Source organism: Oncorhynchus nerka, linkage group LG17 (genome assembly GCF_034236695.1).
Source record: "Oncorhynchus nerka isolate Pitt River linkage group LG17, Oner_Uvic_2.0, whole genome shotgun sequence".
NCBI lineage: Eukaryota > Metazoa > Chordata > Actinopteri > Salmoniformes > Salmonidae > Oncorhynchus > Oncorhynchus nerka.
Window position 1 is genome coordinate 29406389 of NC_088412.1, and position 14372 is coordinate 29420760.

The following is a 14372-nucleotide window of genomic DNA, read 5'->3' on the forward strand; positions in this document are numbered from 1 at the left end:
ATGGTGCAGATGTATGCTTTTACTCTTTCTTAATTCTCCATACACGAAGAGATGGGATCCTAGAGGTCTTTACCGGGGAAGTGAGTTAACTGTGAATTCCTGCCTTTCTTTGTCTCTTAAATCACAGTGATAATTAGTGGAGGGTTTAGACGAGGGGACCCAGGAATGGGATGTGCCAAGTGTGTTTTTGACCCTGTGTGAGGTGTGTCCTGCCACCCTTTGCCACATTGCAGACCTGGCACTGGACCCAAGGATTGATCTTCTGAGACACATCATTACCAATCAGCACCCTCTCAGCCTCATCCAGAAAGTGTCACAATATTCCTCCCACCGTCGAATGGGGATGGGGGTAATGGGCTCGGGGAGAGACATGAGAAATATGGCCTGGTCCGTGCCTTATTCATCACAGTGCAGCGACAGAGGCTGGGCCTGATGGCCGTATATCTGCCATGTGCCGTGTTGCATTGTTTCCAGGAGCTGGTTAGGGATGTTTGGCTACATACAGCGCCAGGTGTTTACTCACTGTGAGTGGACATTAAACTGTAATGGCACTACTTCCATGAGAATCAAACACCGGATCGATTCGTCTTAGTCATACATATCCTCAGGTAATAATCTTAATGCCTTTCACTGACTCATGGAGGATATGAGAGTTCATCTCTGGGGGAGAAGGGAGTTGAGGGGAGAGAAGACTGAGAAAGACTAAGAGAAGAAAAAATGATATTACAGTATATACTGTATAAGGCAAAGAGAATGAAAGAGACATCTGAGTAAGGGAGGGAGGGAGGGAAGGAGAGAGGGCGGAGAGCGGGAGGGAGAGCACAACCAATGGACTTCCTAAAACTCTGCATCCTGGCAACCCAACACCAAGCCCATCCACAGCCCAGCCCATCCACAGTCTACCCCAGCCAAGCCCCATCAATCCAGACACACACACACACACACACACACACACACACACACACACACACACACACACACACACACACACACACACACACACACACACACACACACACACACACACACACACACACACACACACTCAGCAGTTGTGGTTTTGTTAAGAGTCCCCAGTGGGCACTTAAAGCAATTACATCATTGATACATGGTACAAAGCCTTAGGCCTGCAGCCACACAGCAGCTTGGTCGGGCAGCTGTCTGGCTGTCAGCATTCTGATCCAAACAAAGATCCTGTCACACTCAATGAAAACCATGAGCTGAATCTAACAGCCAAGCCAATGGTTCTCTTACGACCCTCCCCGGTAATATTAGCTGGGACAGGCCTGCCCTTCTTTACCCATTCCTTGTTGTCATTGTCGACTCCACTGGTTTTACTTACAGCGCCATTGGATACGGGGGGAAACTTCATGGGGCATCTGCTATTGTGGTATTTCTATGTCTCTTTTCAGTGTAATTCATAGCTGGTGAAAGTTAAACCGTTTAAAGTCAGTCCTTTGGAGGAGGATTTACATAGACCCTGTGGAAACTCAATGCTATTTCTCTGTCCCCAGAAGTTCATAGAGTTCCTGGTTGTGGTTGGATATTGACCCTGTCTGTCTAGCAGTAACCCCCTAGCTGCCTGGCCCTGATGATGATTGATATCCGACTTTTGAAGAGATCAATTGAAAGCCATTTTTTCATGGCTTTTTCTGTTGTCCCCTGGCTCACCCAGGTAGTACACAGATCTGGATCCTTTGGGATCATGGCTGTTGTTTAGGCATTTTGTGTAAGAAATCTTCCCAGGTTATCGTCTGCATTGACAGCCATGGAAGAGGGTAATAATAATAGAGCAGGCTGGGGGGAAGTTATTAACAACCTCTACCCGGGTCTCTAAGCAGGCACACAGCAGGGAGTATAACATGAAGACTTATTGCAGCTGCTACACAGAAACAGCCAGGCACTGCATCAGTTTCTGGAAAAAAATATCTCTGTGATGACAGCTATAGGTATTTGACTCTTCTCAGCAATAACTTCCTACTGAAAGCTGATTCAAATCTTGTATTTTATTTACATAATGATACCTGGATGATGCAGGTGATGTCTGCCATTTACAATGGATAAGGATATGTTTTACCGGAAATAGTTATTTTTCAGCACTGTTTGTGAATACTTAAAGAGAAATCCTAAAGCAGAGACCTGCTGTTCATGTTGGTTTGTGAGTCTTCGTTCACCATGTGCTGCTGCAGTGCATCTCACATACCAAGACAGGTTTGACAGCCTGTCTCCAAAGAGACGCTCACTCAGTTTAAACCTTAATAGGCTGAAATATTTAGGAATTCTACAGTGAGCCCCCTCGTCTTTGAGGGGGGCCCCATTGAAATCCATGGCCATGAGGATTGACCGCAGCTGCACTCTGTTAATACAGTCAGTTTAATTCATGTATGTTTCACGAGCACCATAAGAACATTAAATAATGATGCAAACTTAAAACAGAAGCTAGGTGGAGCATGCTTAATTAATGTGTTTTGTTGCTTAATATGCAATAACTTGCCTTTCTGAGGGATGTGATAAATGCTTGATCAGGCATATCAGACAGAGCTGGAAATAGCTGTATCTTTTAACACTTATGTGTTCATTAGTGCCTCTGTTGAAAAAATAAACAAGTTGAAATCAGTGCATCCTGGGTATGGCAGGCAGTGGGAGCCAGTAAGGCAGCAGGAGCCAGGGGCTTAGCAAGAGTGCTGAATAATGAAGAGCATTATTAGTTACCTTTTGTGGTGGGGGAACAGATTGATGAATATGTCTGTGTCTGTGTGCAATGTGAAGCAGTGACATTTCATCTTGGAGGGAAGAGGTTGAGAGAGGTGGTGGTTAAGGGGAGAGAGAAGGTGAATACACAAAAGTGTCACACCTGCTCCCGCTCTCCCTGTCTGGCGCTCGAGGGCGCCAGGGAGCCCAGCACTACGCACTCCTGCGACCATCATTACGTACACCTGTTTCCCTCGTCACACGCATCAGTGATTCATTGGACTCAGCTGGACTCAATCACCTTCATTCATTACCTTCCCTACATCTGTCTGTTCCAGAGATTGTTCCCCACTTCTGCATTGTTGTCGTATGTAATTTTGTTACCTTGCTCTGACTCTGTTCCTGTCCTGTTCCATGTCCATTCTTAATTAATGTTCACTCCCTGTACCTGCTTCTCATCATCAGCATCGTTTCTTACAGAATGCAGAAGCCCACATTTGAAGCACTAGGGAGTGCTGGATTTTTGGTCTTGGTGGTGACGTCGGGTCCGGGTTTGTGGCCGGTGCCTATGTAACCAGGGGGGTGCCTCAGCTGGCTCGTCGGGCTTCCACACCCAAGCTGGCTCGAGAGGTTTGCTTACCCCGTTTGGCTTGGCAGGCTCCCATCCCATGTCATGCCTCAGCCAGATCGTCAGGGTTTTACACCCCCCCCCCCCCCAGCCAGATCATAAGGCTCCCACGTCTCAGCCGGCTCGCCAGGCTCCCACGTTCCAGCGGGATAATCAGGCTTTACACCTCAACCGGATCGTCAGCCTTCACGCCTCAGCCGGATTGTCAGACTCCTACGCCTCAGCAGGTTCGCCAGGCTCCCACGCCTCTTGCCGGTTCGTCGGCTTCTACGCCCCAGCCGGCTTATCCAGCGCCCATGCCTCGGGCCGGCCCGTCAGGCTCTCCCAGGTGGAGGTGGGGGGGGTACTGTCACGTCTGCTCTCACTCTCCCTCCCTGGCACTCGGGCCGCCAGGCTGCCCACCACTACGCACTCCTGCCACCATCATTATGCACACCTGTTTACCTCGTCACGCACATCAGCGATTAATTGGACTCAGCTGGACTCAATCACCTGCTTTCATTACCTCCCCTACATCTGTCTGTTCCCGAGATTGTTCCCTGCTTCTGCATTATTGTCGTATGTCGTTTTGTCACCTTGTTCTGACGCTGTTCCTGTCCTGTTCCATGTCCGTTCTTAATGAAATATTCACTCACTGTACCTGCTTCTCATCAGCGTCGGTTAATACGCCAAAGGGTATTTGGTGGTGCTTCCGCAATCCATGTTGCTTGCTAAAGTACAGACTGCAGTTTCCCTTCCAATAGGAGGTGCCATATCAGGTGTAGGCCACATCTACAGATGGACTATTCAGACTATCCAAATAAAGTGTGACCCTTTCTATGGACCACAGCTAATAGAATTGATCAAGACAAATGAAGCTGTGAAATACATACTGTAAATGACATACTGTTACACCAAAAGTGTTAACCTTTTACTGCAGTGGGCTAAATCAGGATCACACAAAAGTATACACCTCAAACACATGGTTATGAACTTTAAAAAATGAAGACACCTGTACCATGTCAGATATAGTTGAAATGTATTACATTTTTAGTTTGCATCCCAACATTACAAGTTATAACCATCACAGAATACTGAAATATAACAAAACTGTTTGACGTAGAAACACCATATTTTCAGCTGTTTTTCTTTAAATAATGTTTGTTAATTATGAAATTATGAAAAATATTAACATTCCACCCATGAGGCCACTAGGCCACTAGGTAATTAGACTACAGGAAAGGGTAGCTACGGAACGACTAGGCCTCTGACTTCTTAAGAATACAATAAACTGCATTTGGTGATGTTAGAGTTTGACATTTATTTGAAGTTTAGCAGCCCTTTTAGCTAACTTGGAGACGAAAGTACAAGAAGTGCCCCCACCCCTTTCGCTCGCTCTCTCTGCTTGGTCCAATAGCTTTCCGCCAGATAGACGAGAATAACTATTTGTAAAAGGTTTCCCTTGCATGTGTTTCAGTCTAATCCCAGCAGTGGTAGAAGTTGTGATGATAAGCTGTGAGGGCATAGCGCTTGTTGCAGACAGCAGGGTCATGCAGGATCTCTGTGCTGACAAACAGATGAAAGCTGGTTCTGTTTTGTCATCTTCCCTCTGATATGAGGGGGTGGCTAACTGCAGAGATGGGCTCAGTCGTGCCAAGTGGGATACATCCATTTTTTGGGCCTCCATTGTTAGTCATCTCTGGCCTTGGGGAAATGACATGAACACTAGGATATAGCCCAATAGGATATTTTCAGAAATCGCTCAGGGAATTGCAAAGGCACACATTTCCAGTCTGTTGTCATGTGAATTTTCTTTTGTTGACATTTACTATCATCCAGTGTTGGGGTCATTATACACTGCTCAAAAAATAAAAGGAACACTTAAACAACACAATGTAACTCCAAGTCAATCACACTTCTGTGAAATCAAATTGTCCACTTCAGAAACAACATTGATTGACAATACATTTCACATGCTGTTGTGCAAATGGAATAGTCAACAGGTGGAAATTATAGGGATTTAGCAAGACACCCCCAATAAAGGAGTGGTTCTGCAGGTGGGGACCACAGACCACTTCTCAGTTCCTATGCTTCCTGGCTGATGTTTTGGTCACTTTTGAATGCTGGCTCAGGTAGTGCAGCTCATCCAGGATGGCACATCAATGCGAGATGTGGCAAGAAGGTTTGCTGTGTCTGTCAGCATAGTGTCCAGACCATGGAGGCCCTACCAGGAGACAGGCCAGTACATCAGGAGACGTGGAGGAGGCCGTAGGAGGGCAACAACCCAGCAGCAGGACTGCTACCTCCGCCTTTGTGCAAGGAGGTGCAGGAGGAGCACTGCCAGAACCCTGCAAAATGACCTCCAGTAGGCCACAAATGTGCATGTGTCTGCTCAAACGGTCAGAAACAGACTCCATGAGGGTGGTATGAGGGTCCGAGGTCCACAGGGGGGGGGGGGGTTGTGCTTACAGCCCAACACCGTGCAGGACGTTTGGCATTTGCCAGAGAACACCAAGATTGGCAAATTCGCCACTGGCGCCCTGTGCTCTTCACAGATGAAAGCAGGTTCACACTGAGTACATGTGACACGTGACAGTGTGGAGACGCCGTGGAGAACGTTCTGCTGCCCGCAACATCCTCCAGCATGACCGGTTTGGCGGTGGGTCAGTCATGGTGTGGGGTGGCATTTCTTTGGGGGGCCGCACAGCCCTCCATGTGCTCGCCAGAGCTAGCCTGACTGCCATTAGGTACCGAGATGAGATCCTCCGACCCCTTGTGAGACCATATGCTGGTGTGGTTGGCCCTGGGTTCCTCCTAATGCAAGACAATGCTAGACCTCATGTGGCTGGAGTGTGTCAGCAGTTCCTGCAAGAGGAAGGCATTGATGCTATGGACTGGCCCGCCCGTTCCCCAGACCTGAATCCAATTGAGCACATCTGGGACATCATGTCTCGCTCCATCCACAGACTGTCCAGGAGTTGGCGGATGCTTTAGTCCAGGTCTGGGAGGAGATCCCTCAGGAGACCACCCGCCACCTCATCAGGAGCATGCCCAGGCGTTGTAGGGAGGTCATACAGGCACGTGGAGGCCACACACACTACTGAGCCTCATTTTGACTTGTTTTAAGGACATTGCATCAAAGTTGGATCAGCCTGTAGTGTGGTTTTCCACTTTCATTTTTAGTGTGACTCCAAATCCAGACCTCCATGGGTTGTTACATTTGATATCCATTGATAATTTTTATGTGATTTTGTTGTCAGCACATTCAACTATGTAAAGAAAAAAGTATTTAATAAGAATATTTCATTCATTCAGATTTAGGATGTGTTATTTTAGTGTTCCCTTTATTTTTTTGAGCAGTGTACTTGACTTATTACTCCCTGGGGAAAGTAGTTTGTTAAACTACTCGTTATATTACTTTTGCGTTACATCCAAAAACGTTGCACATCCTCACTCAATGTAAACAATGTCTACGTTACGTAGGCCTATAGACCAACAAGTTTTTGTTTTAAAGTAGACAATGTGCATTAGGCCTGCGGATATCAAGTCACAGGGCATTGAGGGCAAGGATATAAACACTGTCTCGTCCTACCTGTACTATGGCATCGGGCATACCAGCTGTCATCCGAGAGAGACCGTTCGTCAGTGCCAGTGTCTTGGTCGTTCCCAGCGTTGGTTGTAGAGTGCTATAGAAACAGTTATCCTCCCCTTGCAAGATGACCAATGCCAGAGTGGGTGGCTTCATGACTGTGCATTATTCCCTCAGGAATTGATACTCCCGGTCAGTGCTGCATTTTACCCCCCGTTGAGTGCAGAGTGCGCTCAACTCTGCGATGGGAAAGCTCATTTTAGCCATTTTTCATATCCCTCACTAAAGCAATTAGTAGTAGTACGTCCAACAGGAACTTGGAAAGGGTTTGTCAGACGAAAACAATTAGAATTCTGGGACGGGGGGATTTTTTTATATTACACCAACAAAGAGGGAATGATAATCATCACAAATATTTATTTGGATAACTGTAATTGGAAGGAAATGATAAGAAAACTAACGACTTATCTCTGATCAGTAACTGTTATATTATTACTCAAATTGGAACCATACTCCGTTATAGTACTCGTTAGTGGAAAAAGTTATTATTACTATTATGTTGTGTTGTATAGTTTACATGGTTGATTCAACAAACATTTAATTTTATAGCATTTCTATTTTAGATAAGAATGTAAGCTTTATAAATACAAAGCAAATCTGTTTGTATTATTCCGAAGAAGACATTTGTACCACTTGTATTGTACAAACAATTAATTCTTGATGCTGGTATTCTACAAATTATTCCTCAGACTGTTGCAGAGATAATTCCTTATTTGGCAGAGACCCATCTCCTCCCCACTATTTGGCAACTTGTCAGGAAATATGTCTACACGTGACAGTATCTGGTATTCCAACATGATAAACATATCACAGAATAGGGCATTGTGGGTAATAACTCAAGTGACCATTTAAATCAACAGTGCTGGAGACCAAACAAAAAGACACATTAATAATCCCAGATTTTACTTACAAGTGAAAAGTCTGTTTAGAAAATAAGAAATCATTGTACATAAATCCTTTCAAACACATCTCTGAAATGTCTTATTAGTCTAACCAACCAACCTAATCATAGTCTGACTCTGAGGCCTCTCAGCACTTAGAAAAAAAGCAGTATCTATATAGAACCAAAAGCTGTTCTTCTGCTGTCCCCATAGGATAACCATTTTAGGTTCCATGTAGAACCATGTCCACAGAGGTTTCTACATGGAACCCAGAATAAATCTACCTGGAACAAAAAAGGGTTTTTCATGGAACCAAAAAGGATTTTCCAATGCGGACAGCCGCAGAACTCATTTGGAACCCTGATGACATTTTCAGCCATGCTGTTTATGACAGGAGGGAGCAGGCGCCGCAACAATCATTTCCTGCTCTGCCTTGGCTCATTAGGAAGACCTTGCATGCAGCTTGCAGGTTCCTACCATGAGGTCTCAGGGTTTTTGAGTGGCTCTGTGCACTCCTAAGGGACGGACACTGTGATGTCTGTGATGCCCAGGCAGCCTGGGATCATTACCCATGTGAAGTCTCTAATATCAGTCTGTGCTCTGTTGACTTATGATCTGTTTCCAGGTCAGCATCTTTTCTCTTCCCTTCTCAGTTGTCATGAGTCTACCACCATCTTAACCACAACTGGTCTATTTACATTTTACCCAGACCTTGTAATATGTTTCAGTGTGGTGCCAGAAAAATGTATGCTAATGCAAAGTTCACTTACTATGCAGTTTTCTGAATTTCTCTCTCTTTGTCGTCTCTTTCCCCTTCCTCTCTGACTCACCCTCCCTCTGTCTCTCCCTATTCTCTCTCTCCTTCCTCTTCTTCCCCTGTTAGTCTGCAGAGACCTGTTATCTGTATGCAAATGTCTCCTAAGAAAGGGAGCTGGTTAACAAGTCTGATCAGCCCCCAGAAAGCGTGGCTCTGCTGAGAGGCACATTTCAAAGAGAGCAGGGATCCAGTCTGGGGCTAGCATGCATGTTGTACAGAGTGTGTACACTATTGCTTGTTGTACATGTTGTACACTAGTGCTTCCACACATATGCAGCAATCCATTGAGATGGGAGAGGAATCTGCAGACCCTCATAGGACATGCATCTGGTTTCTCTCTAGGATTCAAATGAATGCCATTTTCAGGATCCGTCTACGAGACAGTGCTTTGTAATGGGAGTTTTGTCCTTAACTGGGGACAGTTTCACATCTTGCACATAGAAATATAATTCTACAGTACACTGAGTGTACAAATCATTAAGAACACCTTCCTAATATTAATATTAAGAACACCCCCCCCCCTTTTGCTCTCAGAACAGCCTCAATTTGTTAGGACATGGACTCTACAATGTGCCAAAAGCATTCCACAAGGATACTGGCCCATGTTGACTCCAATACTTCCCACAGTTGTGTCAAGTTGGCTGGATGTCCTATGGGTGGTGGACCATTCTTGATCCGGGACACTGTTGCACGTGAACTCTTTTGCCTTGCCCATTCACCATCTGAATGTTACACATACAGTACACAATCCACGTCTCAGTTGTCTCAAGGTGTAAAAATCATTCTTTAACCTGTCTCCTCCCCTTCATTTACACTGATTGAAGTGGATTTAACAAGTGACATCAATAAGAGATCATAGCTTTCACCTGTATTCACCTGGTCAGTCTATGTCAAGGAAAGAGCAGGTGTTCTTAATGTTTTGTGCACTCAGTGTACGTCGATCCACATCCTTGCTACAAGTCACAAGTCACAATGATTTACATAACACTGTCTATCCCTGATGACATCACTGCAACTGTAACAACTGCAGCAGGAGCTATAACAATACAACAGAAATGGGAACAGCTTTGAAATAACTTCCTCTTTAGGCCCTATAAAGTGGGGCATCTTTTCTTTCCAGTCTCTAGTCATGAATTAGAATCGAGTCTAGACCTACTTATTATAAGGAAAATAAACAATGCCTCTGTGGTCTGTGAAACAGCTTAGTCACACACTGTTCAAAGCTGTAATTACATCTCCCATCAACTCTGCTGTGCTGGGCCCTAGCTGGCTAACACACCACACTACTTACCATCCCATGGATTCAGTTCAGCAGCTCGAAACACCCAGTAACAGGACGGAGTTGATGGCCTTGGTGAGGGATTTGTTTATGGATGGGAGGGGGCTGAACACAAATGAAAACATGTTTACGCATAGCAAGACATTTGTACATGATTTCATTTCATTTTGATAGAGTAATTTGATTTGCACTAGCGACTAACATGGAAGAGAGAAGTTGCCATGTCAGTACAGCATGGGTGTTTTCTATCCTTTAGCTGAAGGTACACTGTAAATGGATATCAGATAGAATATTGGCATTTGAAATATGTCCTCTCTCGGGGGAGCAACATACAGCGTTTACCATCAAATATTTAAAGTCATTGAACGATATTTTGCACTGAGTAGAGGTACATTATGGCATGTTGGAATGTGTTACAGTAACTGGGTTTTCTGTACACATTTTCACAAAGCCCAGAGTGCATTACAAAATACCAATCCATTAATTCTGTTAGTGCTGAAAAACTCGACTGATTGAGTGAAATATTGATTATTTGTTGTTCGTTCATTAGTCCCTCAGTTGATCTTTTTCTAAGGTGGATTCTGTGTGATTCTCTGTGTTCAAGTTTCTGTTCAGGTGGATCCTGCGCATACATTAAGCAAAGTTATCCAAGTGGGATAAGTGCAAGTGTTTGCATTAGCTTTCATTAGTCTCCCCTGTTCACCTCAACTGGAACTGAGTATATTAAAGTATCTCTGATCCACCGAAACCCCACCAACAGCAACCACACCCAATCACAATTACTTCATATTAATACATTTATACCCAGCGGTGTAAAAATAATTTAAAGTACTACTTAAAGTAGTTGTTTTGGGTATGTTTACATTGCTTTACTGTTTCTTTTTTTGACGACTTTTACTTTAACTTCACTTCATTCCTAAAGAAAATAATGTACTTTTTACGCCATACATTTTCCCTGACACCCAAAGTACCTGTTACATTTTGAATGTTTAGCAGGACAGAAAATGGTCCAAATCACACACTTATCAAGAAAACATCCCTTGTCATCCCTACTTCCTCTGATCTGGCGGACTCACTAAACACAAATGCTTCATTTGTTATGTCTGAGTGTTGGAGTGTGACCTGGCTATCTGTAAAAAAATAAAATAATTGTGCTGTCTGGTTTGCTTAATATAAGGTACTTTTACTTTTATGACTTAAGTATATTTTAGGAACTACATTTACTTTTGATACGTAAGTATATTTAAAACATAATACTTTTAGACTTTTACTCAAGTAGTATTTTACTGGGTGACTTTCATTTTTACTTGAGTCATTTTCTATTAAGTTATTTTTAACTTTTACTCAAGTATGAGAATGTATTACTTTTTCCACCACTGTTTATACCTAACTGGGAGAATATAACTCAGATACTATGTGGAACACATTTTTCTTCAAACATCTGAACCTTTCTAGCAGGTTGTTTTTCTAGACCCATTTGTTGAAATAGGGAGTTTTTCTAATGATACAGCAGTCTCAGCATGGATGTTATGTGATGTGTTCATTCACATTAGCAAACACTACGCTTCGTCCAAGTTAATTTCACACAGTGTCTACTGAAATGGGATATGACAGGGACATTAGTATGATACAAATCTGACATGGCTAATGTTTGCAGAATAATGCAGCATCCTGACTGCAGGATGATTATCTTCCCCCTTATTGAAATGTACATGTTGTTATCTTCCCCATTATTGAAATGTACATTTAACTTTCATCTCTCTCATTTACCTTAGAAGGATAATTCCACTGCTGCCTGTGTTTGGATTTAGTTTTCATTTGGAATGGCTTTGCATATGTTAACATGCTGGCAGCAGGGTAGCCTAGTGGTTAGAGCGTTGGACTAGTAACCGAAAGGTTGCAAGTTCAAATCCCCGAGCTGACAAGGTACAAATCTGTTCTGACCCTGAACAGGCAGTTAACCCACTGTTCCTAGGGCGTCATTGAAAATAAGAATGAGTTCTTAACTGAATTGCCTAGTTAAATAAAGGTTAAAAAGAATAATAATAATAAAAAATATCCACATACTGAATGTGCTTCATTTTGCCTGTGAAAATCAACGACTTTCTATATTATAAAATAATATATTTAGATTCATATTCAGTCTCACACGAGCCCCAATATCTTCCCAACAGTCATTCAGACAGAATAGTATTTTTGTATAATAAGAAGATCAATTGTTTGGACAGTGTGTTGTCTTTTCTTTTTAAGGTACGTTGGGAAGATTGAAATTATAGCATGTGTGTATTTCGCCTACAGCAGCAGTTTCAGTCGTACATTTATTCATTTCAAGGAATTTAAGTCATAAATAGGACTGTCAAGACTGAGAAGACTTGCTTTTGAGAACCTCTGTGCAATAGCCAGTAGTCAGACTGGCCAGGTACCTGGGGAGATGTGGGGATGGAGGGATTGAGGCTAGATACTGGGTATATCTCAGCGTAGCTAAGCAACCAACCAAATGAGGCACTATGATCTCATCTATCGTCAAAAGTTGAGAATCTCCTTGATTAGCGACCATTTTTATATGTAGCCTATGCAAGGTCGGCAGAAACCACCAACAACGCCGTTTTCAGGGATAGAGTATCTTCAACCTAGCTTCCGTTTCCACTGGAAAACGGACGTGGGGACTTGGCTCAGGCCTTTATTTTATGCCTGCTACGTTAGGTTTGTTTTTATGAACACCTAAGTATGAGCATGAGCATACTGTGGCATTTGAATAATTACTGGTCGTAAAAAACATAATAATAGAAAAGAAACCAATGTGGTGGAGAATTCCGCCACCTACAGAACTCCAATTAACCCCTGTGTGCATCTTTAAATTAAAGAATGCATTGTGTTTTATCAGTGTGCTCCGTGGTTGCCTCCATGCCAGTACTAGTGTATGAAGAGCGCAGGTATGAATGTGTTGCTGTTCTAGCACAATACATAATACAGATAAGCAAATACAGCAGCAACACATTTGGACAATGTTTCTTTCCGTAATGCCAACGGTGCCAAACATCCGAATATACTTTTGTATATATAGTGTATGTGGACACCCCTTCAAACCAGTCAGAAACGGGTGTATAAAATTGAGCACACATTGACAAACATTGTCCATAGACAAACATTGGCATTAGAATGGCCTTACTGAAAAGTTCAGTGACTTCCAACGTGGCACCGTCATAGGATGCCACCTTTCCAACAAGTCAGTTCCTCAAATTTCTGCCCTGCTAGAGCTACCCCAGTCAACTGTAAGTGCTGTTATTGTGAAGTGGAAATGTATAAGATCAACAACGGCTCAGCCACAAAGTGGTAGGCCACACAAGCTCACAGAACAGGACCGCCGGGTGCTGAAGCGCATAGTGTGTGAAAATGGTCTGTCCTCGGTTGCCACACTCACTAACAAGTTCCAAACTCAGGAAGCAATGTCAGCACAATAACTATTTGTCGGGAGCTTCATGAAATGGCTTTCTATGCCCGAGCAGTCGCACACAAGCCAAATATCACCATGCGCAATGCCAAGGTCGGCTGGAATGGTGTAAAGTTCACCGCCATTGTACTCTGGAGCAGTGGAAACGCGTTCTCTGAAGTGATGAATCACACTTCTCCATCTGGCGGTCAGATAGACTAATCTAGGATTGGCGGATGCCTGGAGAACACCTGCCCCAATGCATAGTGCTAACTGTAAAGTTTGGTGGAGGAGGAATAATGGTTTGGGGATGATTTTCATGTTTCGGAATAGGCCCCTTAGTTCCAATGAAGGGACATCTTAACAGTACAGCATACAATGACATTCTAGATGATTCTGTGCCTCCAACTTTGTGGCAACAGTTTGGGTAGGACCTTTCCTGTTTCAGCATGACAATGCCACCATGCACAAAGTGAGGCCCATGCAGAAATGATTTGTTGAGATCGGTGTGGAAAACCTTGACTGGCCTGCACAGAACCCTGACCTCAACCCCAGCAAACAACTTTGGGATGAATTGGAACGCCGACTGCGACACAGGCCTTATCACCCAACATCAGTGCCCGACCTCATTAATATTCTTGTGGCTGAATGGAGGCAGGGCCCTGCAGCAATGTTTCAACATCTAGTGGTAAGCCTTCCCAGAAGAGTGGAGGCTGTTATAGCAGCAAAGGGGGGTGGCAACTCCACATTAATGCCCATGATTTCGGAATGAGATGTTCAACGAGCAGGTGTCCACATACTTTTGGTCATGTAGTGTATCATTCCAAGCTCATGCCAAGCATGGTTGCCTCACTCTGTCTCCTCACCTTGAAAGGACTTGGGAATAACGTCGAAGACAGCTTTTTCATCACATCAGGGATCCTATTTTACTTTACTCACTCTTTCTCTTCTACGCCTTTTCTTCCCTCTCTCTATTTCCCTCTGACTCTCAAGCCAAAATGGAGATTAATTCAACGTA

The 14372-nt window shown here is 43.8% G+C and overlaps 1 protein-coding gene across 1 annotated transcript in view; it reads left to right on the forward strand.

The window, feature by feature from the left end:
- LOC135559602 (neuroligin-1-like) overlaps positions 1-14372 on the forward strand; it is a 46061-nt gene that overhangs the window by 14343 nt on the left and 17346 nt on the right. Inside the window, exons 3-5 of the mRNA XM_065002796.1 lie at positions 234-349; positions 3411-3653; positions 5895-5949. Coding sequence (XP_064858868.1) covers positions 234-349; positions 3411-3653; positions 5895-5949 — 414 coding nt within the window. The remainder of the gene's footprint in view (positions 1-233; positions 350-3410; positions 3654-5894; positions 5950-14372) is intronic.